Source organism: Melospiza melodia, chromosome 15 (genome assembly GCF_035770615.1).
Source record: "Melospiza melodia melodia isolate bMelMel2 chromosome 15, bMelMel2.pri, whole genome shotgun sequence".
NCBI classification, from domain to species: domain Eukaryota; kingdom Metazoa; phylum Chordata; class Aves; order Passeriformes; family Passerellidae; genus Melospiza; species Melospiza melodia.
Window position 1 is genome coordinate 14059566 of NC_086208.1, and position 14488 is coordinate 14074053.

The 14488-nt window shown below is 43.9% G+C and overlaps 1 protein-coding gene across 1 annotated transcript in view; it reads right to left on the reverse strand.

Moving 5' to 3' along the window:
* AGBL1 (AGBL carboxypeptidase 1) overlaps nucleotides 1-14488 on the reverse strand; it is a 267534-nt gene that overhangs the window by 238991 nt on the left and 14055 nt on the right. The window contains exons 2-5 of the mRNA XM_063169871.1: nucleotides 8334-8397; nucleotides 6285-6431; nucleotides 5562-5693; nucleotides 3148-3241 (exon numbers count right to left, since the gene is read on the reverse strand). Coding sequence (XP_063025941.1) covers nucleotides 3148-3241; nucleotides 5562-5693; nucleotides 6285-6431; nucleotides 8334-8397 — 437 coding nt within the window. The remainder of the gene's footprint in view (nucleotides 1-3147; nucleotides 3242-5561; nucleotides 5694-6284; nucleotides 6432-8333; nucleotides 8398-14488) is intronic.

Here is a 14488-nt window from a genome sequence, read left to right on the forward strand (position 1 = left end):
GAGTTTTCCTCTGTCAGTAGGCTGGAGGTTGGTGCTCTCTACAACTTATAGGCAAAAAGAAACAGATGCTTTTGTGACCAAGAGCCACACCAAAATACCACAGTCCCAATTTCAGCATAGCCACAGCCACTTTGGGAAGAGCTGGACCAGGGTCAGACAGATGGGAGCACATGCTGAGCTAGACAAAGGATAAAATGTTCTTTCTCCCAGCTCAGAAAACCCATCCATGAGCTCCTCACCTCACAGAGCTTTAGCTAGAGCAAGTCAAATCATGGAAGGACATTTTCTCCACATGTACCTACCTCCATTTTCTGATGAGCTGCAAGATGTTTTCAGATGGGCTTTCAGACTGCAGCTATTCCAGGCATTTGCTAATGCTGGGAGAGAACCCACTCTACAGTCTGTTCTTCTGGCCTCAAGACCTAAATTCTTGCCAAAAATATCTCCTAAAGCCACTTTCCACAATGAAAGCAGCACTTCCAAGTCAACTGCAAACAAACAGAGCCTCAACTGACTAATGAGAAACTAGTGCCTTTTAATGGGTTGCAATTGTGTTTTAACACAGAACAGGCTTGTGTGGTTCTTCTGATGTGAAACAGGCTGTCTCCACTGTGACACTGAGTTTCTCAGCTGCCCCTAGTTATGAAACAAAAGGCTCAGCTCTGAGCCCTGGGCAGGCCAGCTGAGTGGCCACCAGGCTTCAGCTGATTCATGGTTCTTGTTCATTAGACCAAGAGCAGGTGGGAGCCAAATCATCTTTTCATGTGAAAAGATTGTGTAAAGATTGTATGCACTGTTTGCACACTCATGAAAAATATGTTTTAAGAAGAGAACTAATATTTTAGGAAATAAAAATAAAAGTAGGAAACTGAACTAGCAGTGAGAAAGCTCAGGTAGACAAAAATAATGCACAAGACACCTTTTTCCAAATGAAAAATAAATTAAAGATTTTCAGTAATAGTAAAAAAGGCTTATTATCTATAAAATGGGATTTACTGAGGGCAATTTTGAATTTGCTTCTCTGGTGTTTGTGTTCCAAATGGAAAAAAAAATGTCCACAGAAGAATTCAAAAGAATCCTTGTACACCAGAACAAAAGGAAGTTAAAGCTAAATATTGCATATTGACAATGTGGAATCATTTAAATCAAAAGCAGCATGTTTCTCTGATTGTTTCCCTTAAAAGTAAGTATTTTAGAGCACTTTACAGACTACATTTACAGCAACCCTCAGCAACACTCCCTGCATCTCCAAATGTATCTCAGCAAGAAGCCAGGCTAGAAAGGTGTGACAGATACCAAGGTTTCCACTTCCTCTATGGGAAACAGTCAATGGAAAATAAAGCACTTCTGCACAAAATTCATTTTAAAAGCCTTTAGTCAGCCAGTCCCATTGCTCAACAGAAAACTGATACAGACCCAAATCCCATCACAAACAGATCCTGGCCTATCACATAAACTGGTCTAATCACAGCCAACACTTCCACAGGAAGGAAAACAGGGAACTGAGTGGAATTTGTTTAGTTAAGCATGGACTTGGACCCATCAATCACTTTTGGTTGCCTCAGAAGCCAAGCCCAGTGTCTAACTCATTCTGGACACCCCTATCATACCCAGAACATGTCCACAGGCTGCCTAAATCTTAAAGCTATTACATGAGGCCTGATGGGAATGTTGAAGGATGCTCAGATATCCTAGGGATAATATCTTAGTGGTAATATTCTTTGGATTGGGTAGCATCCAAACATCTGTGTAAGAAACATCCTGGTATCCCCATGTAGAGGAATCTCAGGTACTTTGTCTAAGAGAGAACTGAAGCTGTGGAGCAGTTCCAGGTACTTGGCACTGTGCTAGAAATCCAAAAGCACAGGCAAAAGTGAGTTGGCTCCCACCAACAAGGCAGCTGCAGGAAGTTGTGCATCAGCTGGGCCCCCTCAGTATCTTATTTAGAAAAGCAAACTGTCCAAAAAGTTGTGTATCTCCAGACATGTAGGCAGAGGAACGAGAAGAAAGGTGCACTTAGCAAACAACAGTGCTGTGTGTTGATGTGCAGCTTCAGCACTGGTGGCTGGTGGAAATTAATTCAAATTCCTTCCCAGTTATTGTGCAAGTCATGGTATTGAGAGAGCTGGTATCAGTCTTTGATGGTAACAGCAGGATGGACATTATTTAACACATTCAGGGTGACTGGCCCCCATTTCAATCACAGCTAAGCAAACTGTTGTGCTGTGTCTGTCCATCCTTCCCACCTCGTGCTCTACCTGAAGCTGCTTCCTCAGTAATCACCAGCCACAGACCTCACCCATGTCAGGTCCATGCAGAAGCCAGAGCTGGCTGAATGCTGCCCTGTCCTTGCAGACACGTGCCTGAGCAAGTAGGGACTGTGTCCCACAAGCCATTGCATGTCCCAGCAGGAGAACTGGCAGGTTCTGCATGGCTTAGGCAAATGGGATTGTGTGGGCACAACTCACAGCAGCAAATTCTCCCTCCTGCTTTTAAAGAGCAAGCCAGAGATATGTGTTTTGCTCTCATAAAGTTTGCCTTGAAAGGCATCTGAGGAAGTGGTCAGGACAGACAGCTTGGGGACTAACATTCAGCACTGAGATGAAGATACAAAATGGACTTGATGTCTTCATAAAAGAACTACTTGAAATATGTGGCATGGCTTGAAAGCAGATACAAATTAATACTAGTAGGAACTGTCATACTTCAAAAATATCATGATGACCAGGTCATGACCCTCTGCAAATGGAGGATGAGGCAGCACTGCCTCCATTCCACTCCATCTCCCCCCAGGCTGATGGTGGCAGGCAGTTCTGGCTGAGTGGGAGGCAGGAGAGGCTTGTCTGCTGCCAGCACATGCTTCTCCAAAGCCAGTTGTGTCTGGGAAATGAAGGAGGGTACCTTGCAATCAAACTGCCATCGCTGTCTGGGGCACACTACAAATAAAGGGCCACCAGCATGAATCATATGATGAATCACAGCATTAACGTGTCCTTCAGGGAACTATTTCTGCCTCTTAAAAAACCCTGCAGGTTTAAAGTGAGTGGAAACTGCATACACTTCTGATTTCTTTGCCTCTTCAACTGGAACCAGAATTTTATTTCTTGCTGGCCTGGAAAGATGAGTTCCCTTGGGGCTACTGCCTACCTGACCGTCCTGACGTGTCTCTTGCTGTAGGGAGTGATGACTTTGAAAAGCAGCTCCATGGCTCCATTGATGCCCAGCATAGTTCCTGTGGTAACTATGGCAATAAAAGGAAAAAAGCAGTCAGCTCTGAAGGAGGCAGCTGGCAAACATTGCTTAGAAGAGATGTGGGGAAGAGTAGCTGCCCCTGGGGCTATGAGATCTCTGGGCTCCCATCTGGACTCTACAGGTCCCCTTACAAACACTGGAAGTGAAGCACAAAGCTGTCTGTGGACACAACCTGAGCTAAAATCAGGTGCAAAACCAGTCCAGCAGTTCTTTCTCAACTTCCCCAAAGCCCCTTCTCCTGTAGACATTGTCTTCTCCAGAAAACAGATTATAATTAAAAAAGGGTCTTCTCCCAGAAAAAAGTGACAGAGCTCAAATTCATCCCACATTTCCTACATGCAACTCAGTGAGGACAGTTCATTTCATAGGGGCTTAAAGGGCAGGGTTTGCTTTCTGTGCTGTTATTCAGCAGAGTGGAAGTGGGTTTGGGAGGCTTCTGAACGCAGTTTAATTTCATCTAGGCCAATTTTCCCTTTAATCCTTTTTAACAGGCTAGTAACTTTTTTAGATAGATTTTTTCCATCAGTTTCAATACCTAATGCATAGCCTAGGTGTTTAGCCAGACCTCCCCACTATGAGACAGGATATCTCTGTGTAATGAAGGAAGAAATCCAGCCCTGCAATATTAAATGGATGCGACCAAGGTGAAAGGATCAGTAAATCAACAGCAGCCAGAAGGAGCCCTGGCTGCCTGCCCACCGCTGGGTTTTGGCTGTTTTGTAGATATCTCCCAGTGGTCATCAGAGAGCTGCCAGAGGGCTCATCATCATCCCCTGCTGTCCTATGGTGTCCCTGCCAAGCTGTCCTGTGATGGAAAGCCTCCCAGGCCTGCCAGCTACACTCACACTGGCTGGCAATTCATTAGAGCCAGGGTGGTGGACAAGGCTGCTCAAACTCATCTGCTCCGGAGCAGCCACAAACATCTGGTGGCAGTGGAGTGAGCAGCCCAGAGCAGGGCATGAGGTGAGGCAAGGATTCATCTTCATTGTTTTCATACCTAAGCACTCTCAAGAGTTTTGTATGGTTCTGGCTTCCCTTAAGTTCCACTCCATAATTTTTAAGGCTGGGATCATGTAATCCCCTGGTTTAATATCACACCCATACAGATTTTCACCTAACCTCCCCTGAGGCTTCCCAGCTGGGCCACAGAAGCCACAAATTCAAAATTTTTAATGGAGAGTGCTGGAGATACTGGAGAGTAACAGAGATGCTCCAGCAAAGGTGCAGAGCTGGGGTTCTGGGCTCTGACACTAACAGAAAGGAGGGCAGGCTGCAGTGTGCATCCTAAAACCTCTGCAGAAACAGCAGCTGAGCTGAGTGCAGGTGCACTGAAGCAGGGAGCAGGGAAGGAGGCAAATCAATTTTGAGTGAGAGGCAGCACAGGGTCACTGCACAGCTGTGAAACCCTAATAAAGGCACATTTCATCTTCTGGCTTTGGCTGCATTTTCAGCCACACTCAGAGACTTTCAAACACTGCTTATCACGGGGAGAGGGGTTGAGTGTTGAGGCTTGGCTGCTTGCCTGAGGAAGCCCAAAGCATGAAGCCAGCTCCTGTGCAGGCAGAGGGGACCTGCAGGGCTGGCTGCCAGGAGAGCTAAATCTCAGGATGCAGACTGCAGACAGGATGGCCATCAAGAATTATCTGCTGGGTGAGGGATGTAGGGAAGGAGAGGAAAGGGTTAGAGTGAGCAAAGGGAAATTTGTGCTGACGAGCTCAGTGCTTTATAGTCTGTATGAATCTGTAATGATCCCGAGAGAGAATATTGGAAATCCCTCTGCTTGAATCATTTAACATGAGGGCATTGTCAAGCAAGAAAAGCTGGGAGAGGGAACATCTGAGGGGATACTACCCAGAAGATGAGGATCTAATATCTGCTTCCTGGGGGACCTTGAATAAGTAACAGATTTCTCTCACCCTCGTGGAGCTGCTCTAAGGACCAATACAATCAACAATAGTGAGACATTTGGCTGTTATGGTAATGGCAACTGTATAGAGACTTCAGGTACAAGTCTCAGAGCAAAAGAATTGACTGCCTATATTCAAGAATAGGAGATCTTTGCCATGAATATTTTTCACTACAGCACTTTTATTTCCATAGCTCACAGATGAAATGCACTGTAAAGGCTGCATAGGTCCCTTGAGGAACACCTTTTTCTAAGGTTGTTCTGGCTTTTGTGTTTTTCTATATATTAATGGTGCATGCAGGCACTAACCCTACCAGGAATAATGTTTCTTTGCATTGAAATGAGTCGCAAAGAACCCTGGTGGCTGTCACACAGAAGAAAAGAGGAAAATCCTGGCACTCACCATTAGAAGCACAAACCCTCAGGACCCAGAGGCAGTGGGTGAGGTGCAGGTGGTGGCCCAGGTGTCTTCTTGTCAAGCTCAGTATTATATCAGTGGCTTCTGCCTTCTGCACTTTAAGCCCGAACTTCCTATCTGTGAAAAGAAAATGAGAATTAAACCACTGCAAAGGCCAGGTCATTGCAGCTGTGCTGCTAAACATGTGTTTGTTAAGCCTTCTAACTCAAAATCTAATAAGAAAGGCATTCAAATGTATCAATGAGTTAAACCAATAATAATCTCACTGAAAATGGAAAAACATGGGTTTCACTTTGAGGCACCATATATGAAACATAGAATAGCCTGGATTGAAAAAGATCTTTAAAGGCCACCTAGTCCAAAGCCTCTGCAATGAATTGTGCTAGAGAAGGTTGCTCAGAGCCCTGTCCAACCTGACCCTGAATGTTTCCAGGGATGGAACATCCACCACCTCTCTGGGCAACCCATGCCAGTGCCTCACCATCCTTATCATGAAACATTTCTTCCTTACCTCTTACCTAAACCTATCCTCTTTCACTTTAAAACCATCAGTCCTTGTCCTACCAACAGGCCCTACTACAATATCTGCCTCCTCGAGCTGCTGGAAGGCTACAATGAGATGATCCTGATATTTGACTCCCCTCCAGAAGCCCCCCAGCACCCTCAGTACCTCCTTTCTAACCCCCTGCAGAAGCCCCCCAGCAGTACCTCGTTGGCCCACCCTGGCCAGCAGGCGCAGCAGGGGCAGGAGGGTGCCATGGTCGGGTGGTTCTGTCTGGGCAGCCGTGGCCAGGGCCTGCAGCAGAGCCTCACTGCCCCCTTTGCTGACCACGTAGTGAATCCTCCGTCCAGTGCCTGGGGAAGAGAGCAGAGACAACTCAGAGCATCCCTTCCCTGAGCCACAGCTTGTTGTCTCATTTATCAAGAGTTCTAGTACCATTATAGTGCAAGGATTCCATATCACCAGAGTTTCATACCTCCTTGATGTTTCTCGTAGGCAGCTCCTCTAAGCACTAACTCTTCCTGGTCCTTGCAATAGTCATCTAACTCCAGTTCCCACCAATCCACTCTTTTATAACACCATTCTTATTTGGTACAGGTGTGGCCTATTAACATCAGGCCTGCTCCTAATCTTTGATAATTGGTTCAGCTGCAACTCTTTAGGGGATAAGATTACATTCTGTACCACCTTCATTTGCCCATACTATATCCCCCCACAACAGCTGTCACAAGGCCTCAGTCTGCAAGGAGCACGTGGAGCTTCTGTGGCCTTCAGGCAATATTTGAGTGCCATGAGTGTTTGGAGAACTGGCCATGAATCCCTGGTGTCCCCAGCCTGGGGACATGGATGGAGCTGCATGGTACACCTCTGTGCTCTGCTACCTGTTGTGGATGCCGTGGGACAGAGGGAGAGGAACAGCAAGCGTTTCTCACAGCGGCCTGTGAGAAATTTTAGGGAGTTGTAAGGATGTTATAACTCGTTGAGTATAAATAATTTGCAGGTGGTGTTTTTTTACTTTGTTTTTCTGTTCCTCTCAAGGACAGTGTGTGAGGAAGATGTTTTTGTTAGTTAGCCAGTAGAATAGAATCTATTGTACCATTCTTTAAAACTGCGTGGTTCTTTTGAATAAAGCCTTCTTTCCCTTTTCTACAATCCTGCCTCAGTCTCAGCACAAGAGCGACAAGCTGTTACCACAACAGTCCTTGTCTCCCCAAACCCACGTGCTGCAGAAGTTTTTCAGTGTGCACTGAAATGTGGCAGGGAGGAACGAGCCTAGACACCGACAGGTTTCAAAGCAGCAAAAGGCTCAGTGATCTTTTCTTAGATACTGGAAATTAAACAAGGAAAGAACTAAAGCTGCACTGGGCTTCTGCCAAATGAAAAGGAATCCTAGGGAAGCCTTGGGGACAGCTTTCAAATAAATGTGGGTCTCCAAAGGAACCACGCTCTAACCCTGGGAGCCTTACTGTGTTAACAAACATTGATCCAGCTCTGTGGTTGGGGGATGCTGCTCCTTCAGTTCCTAGGGGAGAGCAGGATCCCCTGTTCCCCATGGAGGCCATCCTTGCACCCAGCTGAGGAACAGGGCTCCAAAAGAGAGGCCCAGGTGGACAGGTGATGTCTCTGGTGGGGCTTCAGGACTGGGGGACCCAGGAGGATCCAGCACTCACCAATGCAGCCCCCACAGCCTGGCAGCTTAGCTGGGTTGGGAATTGTTTAGTAGATTATATTTTTGTGGTGGAGCAGAAAGAAAAAGGAACTTGACTGTTTTTTTTAGTTCTTTTGGCAATACACTTATTTTTTCTTGCAGCTTTGAGCACATAAAGTGACATCCATTCCCTGCAGCCCCAAGGCAGAAGTGCCTTTTGGAGAGAGGCTGAGCCCTCTGCTTTAGAGGGTCCCTGGGCTCTAAAAAGCCAGGTTCCTTTCCCTGTCTCACAGTCCTCTCTCCAATGGCACTGGTGAACATTTCCAGGGGTTGACTGCCAGGGATTATGAAATACTTTGCAATCCATTATCATCTTCGAAACTAAAAAGAAAAAATTGAAACTTATCTCTGAGTCTCTTTTTCTTTTCTTTAACACATTGAATAAGTTCAGTTTTCCAAACACAGGAGTAAGGACTGCTGATCTATAGATACATTTTTTTCACCTTGCAAACACCTGATCAAGTTTAAATGTAAGTATGAATCCCCTGATTTACTTTTGGACCCCCTTTCTGTCCTAGCCCACAGCCCCAAATCTTTGCTTCCTTACCCAAAGACAGCAAATCAGTGAGGACACTGAGAATGTTCAGGATGACATCCTTGTCACAGGAGCTCTGGAATGGAAACACACCAAATTTACAGATCAGTTCAGAGCAGGACACTTTGTGCTGCACTGGGCTGCAGTGCATCATGCAGTGCAGGGGCACTGAGATCCTGGTTTGGATACTGAGCACTTCTGTCTCATCTGGACAGTGAATATGTGGAAACATATTGATGACACATTTTAAAAGCCTTTAACATATCATACTACACAGTATTAATACACAGTAGAATTTCTGTAGAACTGACATCTAAATTCTAAACTAAAGCTCTCTTTTTTGATTTGATTTGGCTACCTCAAAGTTGAGGAAATTCTGTATCACACAGAAATGCTAAATGTGAGGTGCTTTTCCATGACAGCATCTCTGATTACTGGTGTTGAAGAACAATATATTTAAATTATATTAATCCCATCTACAAGAAAATCCCCCTGTCTTTGCAGCCACAACCACGTGGAAGCCTTGAATTTGAGAAGAAAAATTCCTAAGGTTATTTTTAAACTAATATATTTTAATTTTAAGACCAAGTTACCACCACGCTTTGACATGACACATTCTGCTTCAGAGTCACTTTAAATTTTGCTTTAGAGGAAATAAGATATAATGCACTTGAGGAGAAGGAAACACATGATATCTACCATCCATCTGTGTGATACGCTAGACCCCTTCTTTAATCCTGCTCCAAACAGATTTCACTGCTCTGATTCAAGAATTAATCATTGGTCTGTATTCCAATTAGAGGGACTTGGGTTAAGATTTGGATGTCTTTATTTCTGAACAGATACAACACCACACAAATTTCTAATATAATACAAAACTTGCATTTGAATAGCCTTGATCCCAAAGAACCTTAGGATCACACAAACTATAATGGAATCACTTTATTTTCAATTAGATGATGACAATAAGATAAAAACTCACAAATATATGGCTCCTATATTTCTGAATGTTGAACTGCTTCAGAAACTTAACCTACCTTGTAACTTAAATTAACCTGGTATTTATTCAAGGTATATGTGATCATTTTACCAGCCAAATTGATTCAACCATTCTCTGACATATTTAACATTATGCAACTGTATATTTAAGACAAGGAGTCGAAAAGTAACACCTATCAAAAGGTAACTCTAGAAAGAATATTAGGGAAAGTCTAATTCAGATCTGTCATAATGACTGTTAATACAAATGGATCCTTTTTTCCCAATGGATCCCTGAGAAAGTCACAGCACAGGCTGACAGGGTGCTGGGGATTATTTAGCTAATTAGGGAACTGCAGCCCATATCTCCTCCTTAGTTACAACTGGGGAGGGTATGCACTGGGTGAGACCTGGGATGAAGCAGGAAAGTGATCAGTCTGCAGCCAGAGCAGGTGACTGCCAGCCTGCAGAAACAGATTTCCACCCATCACAGAAGTCCTGTAGGATGCTTGGCAGCTCCCTGCAACCAAATCTCCTTCTGTACTGGCAAACTGTACATGCCTTTTTCTGCATGGAATAACTACATTAATGCCAATGTTTCCTAGCTTCTGTATTCTAAACCTGGGAGCGTGTTCCTAGATTTCTTTTTTTTTTTTTTTTGGTCATAATTATTAACAAAAACAAACTCCAAATCTCTGAAAAATGAGGTTTCCCATCATACTCGTTTTGGTCAGTTAGCAGAGCTACCAACCATTCCCTGCTCAATATACATTCCAAGTGAGCCACAGGGACAAGAAGTATCAGCAGGGGAATGAGAGAAAAGAGCAAGATGAGGTCAGGGAAGGGGAAGGAAGGAAAGAAAGAGGAGTCAGATGAGGATGAGATTGGAGAATCGCTTCTGAAATGGGGACTCAGTGGAGAGGGTCTGTGAGCACTGATGGCTTTCCCAAGGCTCAACTTGCTTTTGCTGTTAGCTAAAATCCACAGGCAAAGTGCCTGTCTCATCCCATCAGAGCTGGCCCATGCCCAGAGGGAGAGCCTGCTGTTTCTCTTTGTTGTTAACCCAACAAGCAGAGATCTCAGCGCTGAACATAAAAGTTCAGCCCTTTTATGATCCCTGTTGAAATCAAAAGGCTCAGTGTGATGGGATTGCTGCTCCTTTCAGAGCCAAGACAAACAGAAGATGTGGCTTTAATGAAATCCAGTAACTCATTTTTCACCAAGTATTGCCACCCTCACCTTAGAGGAGTCCAGATTTGTGCCACTGGCTCAAGCAGGGTCAGAGCAGTTCTGAGCAGCATTACTCTTGGGTAAAATATACCATTTTAGTCCTGTGTTAATCTTCCTAATTCATGTCTTTGTTCATTTGAGCTGGCTCAAGTCTCCCAGACTAAACAAAGAACATTCAGAGCTCTCCTCCCAAGAGTTTCTTGGCATTTTTAGCATGAGGACTTAATAGCCAGGGGCAGGCTGTCAGGAGTGATGAGTATCCATCAAATTTACTGACTCCAGGAAGACTTACTGTTCTCAACACCTTTTTAAATACCAGGGTTGCCTAAATCAGACTGTCCTCTGGTTTTGTCTTGCTGCCTCTCAGTATCCCTTTCCTCTGTAGGTGGATGGATTACACATTAAGGTTTCAGTAATGAAGTCTTCATTGATTTATGCTCCTATTACACTGGGTTGTTTATTTTAACTGATTGGATTGTGGGTTCCTAAGCCATTAACACAAATAGTGATGACATAAGATATCCTCTGACTTTCCATGCACTTTATCCAGGGACTCAGGCAAACAAAGAACTTGAGGGAATGTGAAAGATCAACCTTTAAAATGTGAAAATTAAAGCTGGGTGATATTGCCAAATATTTTACCTGAGTGTTTACTCTTGATGTTTTAACACTGAAATTCTGTGTTGGTGCCTCATTGCTCCCCTTCCTGCTGCACACCACTGAAGGAGTTGGATGATTCATGTGTTGGCTGAAACAATGGATAAAACCCCAGTCCCATTACAATTTCCTACTAACTTTAGTGGCAAATAACACTGAATAACAGAGACTTCTGCAGAAGAGCACAGCTCCCATTTATAATAGCAAGACAACACAGAAAAAAACACCCTAAAGCTGCTATTGTCTTGCTAGATGACAACTTGCCTCTTGAAAAGAAACAGCTCAGTTTTGACTAATTAGCTTCAGGTTTTAAAAGCCATCAACGATATTTGGACATTGAAATCCATTAGAATTGATTGTTTAAATTAATACACATAACAAACTCCTTGTGGATGAATTGCCAACATATTCATTCATAAAAAATATTCAGTAAATCTTTTTCAACAGTAAATACAAATGAGAAAATCACAAGTTGTGCCTGATCTAAAAAAGATGAATAGAGTAATTTCTTTAATGCAAATTTCTTACCCTGCTCTGGTAAAAATAAACACATTAGTTATTTTTATTGAAAGAGATGTTTGATGGTTAAAGAACAAACCATAACCAAAGAAACGAGAAAAGTAAAACTCCTCTTGCTAAGTATTTTCCATTCCTGCCAGTACTTACAAATGTTAGATACAGCATCCACATGTGCACAGACTAATGAAGATGCATTTGTTGTATATGGGTGGAATAAGAGGACAGAAAAGTTCCCAGAAGCTCAAATTAGATTACAAAATTACTGACCTCCTGCAGAATTTCACTAAAAGGATTTAAAGTTAGAGCCAAATTGTTACCTGTTAACAACAGCCTGTAGTTGCCTTTCACAGCTTGTGGCTGGACGAAGGCTAAAGCAGCAAAAACATCACTTTAAATATCAAGCATGGCTGTTCTTTCTGGTCAGAGCCCCTCATCTTTCTTAGCCTTACTCCAGCAAAGCATCCTGTCTTCCTCACCCAGCCAGGAGTATCACAGGGCTGAGCTCAGATGCATTTAATCAGCTCCTGGCTGAGAGCTCCTCTCTGAGCTTTTCCTGAGAATTAATCCCTGAAACACTGGGGTTAGCTTGGCAGAAGCTCCTCAGAGATAAACAGCAGAAGGATGGAGAAAGCCAGGAATAAAAAAATACCCCAGCACATCGTCATTGATAGGTTACAGGCAGCAAGTGATTAATTGGTGACATTGGGCTTGGAGGACAGCAGCTCGATCCCAGCATTTCTGACTGGCAGCTGGGGTTATTGCACTGACCCACAGTCAGGCAGGCAACAGCTCCTGTCTCCTTGTTCTGCTCCTGGGAACATGCCAAGACCAGCTGTTATTTACTCAAGACAAGATTATAAAATTGCCACTAAGCCACTGTACCAGGTAACCTCAGGGAAGTCTCTGGGGATGTTTCCCACAAGACTCAGAAACCCAGCAGAGGAGGGATTTTTCTTGTACCACCTGCAGGATAGCAGCCATCAGTGCATCCCCTCCCAGCACTGCATTCAAACAAAAACCTCCCACAAGCTCAGTCTTTTGGGCTTTTTCTCTTTTGCCCAAAGCAGGTATTTCCCTGAGTGAGACACACAACCTACTGAGAGGGTTTGTTGGGAGTCTAAACATTAATACTGAAAAAGGAGAGCGCCCAGAAAGAAATCAAACAGCATTAATTTGTGCAGTGCAAGATTTACTAATAAATATTTTATTTGAGGGAAGAAATACAAAGCAGTTATTCCAATCACAAAAATAATGAATGCAAAATGAAAGAAGTCGCTCTTGCAAGACAATGCATAACATGGGTCCTACCAATACATCTTTTAAATTAACTGTAGAATTGTCTCACAAAGCTGTGTGACTGCTTAGGAAAAATCTCCCAAACAAACAACAAAACAAAACAGTCTAATTTTAAAGAAAAGGCACTGCTTCACTGGGCTAAAAAACTTCCAGACCTGTTTGTTTGGGTCTTTTTTAGTGAGACTAAGGAATAGGATATCCAGCTCCAGGGTTTGTTTGTTTATTTGTTTGTTTGTTTGTTTTAAAATAGCCTGTTTCTAAATACGGAAGCAGGGTTTGACCTGTCCAAAATATATCCTCTTCTCTTTCCCTTAATAAATTTGCTCACACAAATAGCAGTCAGCAGCCCAACTGCCTGTGTAATGAGACTTACATCTGCAAGTCAGATTTCTCACTCTCTGTGCTTGAAGCCTATTGAAGAGAAATTCTGGTGCAAAATTAATAGTGGCTAAAATCAAGAGCAGGTTAGAGGTTGAGCAGCATTAGTCCTCACTGTCTCCTGAGACCTCGAGAAAATATTGGGTTCTAATTACTCTCTCAATGCTTAAATCAGAGAGTTCTTGGCCAGCAAGGCAGAGGTGCCTACCAGCCCAAAGTGCTGGGCACAGCCACTCACCACTGGCATTATGGATTTGCCAGCTGGATATCTCCTTCCCACAGCTGACTATCCAGCCTTAGAGTAACTGTGAAGCCAGGTTTGGTGCCTTATGTTCTGTGCTTTGTCAGAGTAAATTGCTTTTTCTAATTTAAGAGGAGCTAAAAATTCGCACTTAACTAAGAGAGCAAAATACCCTGGAGAGTTTCTTGTCTGAATGCTCCCATCCTCAGCCTCAATATTCAGCCAGCAAAGCGTGATTTCTTCTTGTTGGAAGGTCCACAGTATTTGTTACATGGAGGTTTAAAAATCATTATTTCTGAGGGGGGTAAAAAGGGGTTCAGAGACCTTTGAAATATCAGTAGGCAACCACAGAGTAAGGGAAGATTGCAATTAAAGTGATCGTAGCTCGAATTTTGGCATAAGTGGAGCACCTTCTTAACAATAGTACCATTATCCAGGTTTAGAAGGATCCCAAGAAATTAAGGTCAAGTGGCCCCTGCTCCCAAAATAACCATCCAAACATCCTCAGCATCACCACAGGAGCCACCATCCTCTATGGTAAACCGTACGTGCATTTCTTTGTCCAAATGTGCATTTCCTCCTCTGAAGAGCCAGATAGGCCTGAGCAAGGCAGGGAGCTCAGAGGAGACATGGAAGGAGAAGGGGCTATTTAAAGCCTCAGAAAGGAGGACCCTGCTGCTCTGGGAGTGTCCTAAGTGACCTCTTTAATCCTGGGAGAAAGGCGTCCGCAGCTGTGGGGGATCACGTAGCCCTCAAACTGTACCCGGGGCAGCCAAGGGGCCTCCAGGGACAGCACACGTGGCCAGGCCACCTCTTGCTCCTGTTCCCAAGCCTTGGGACAGGTCCCTCTTGCTGGCCCTGTGAGGCA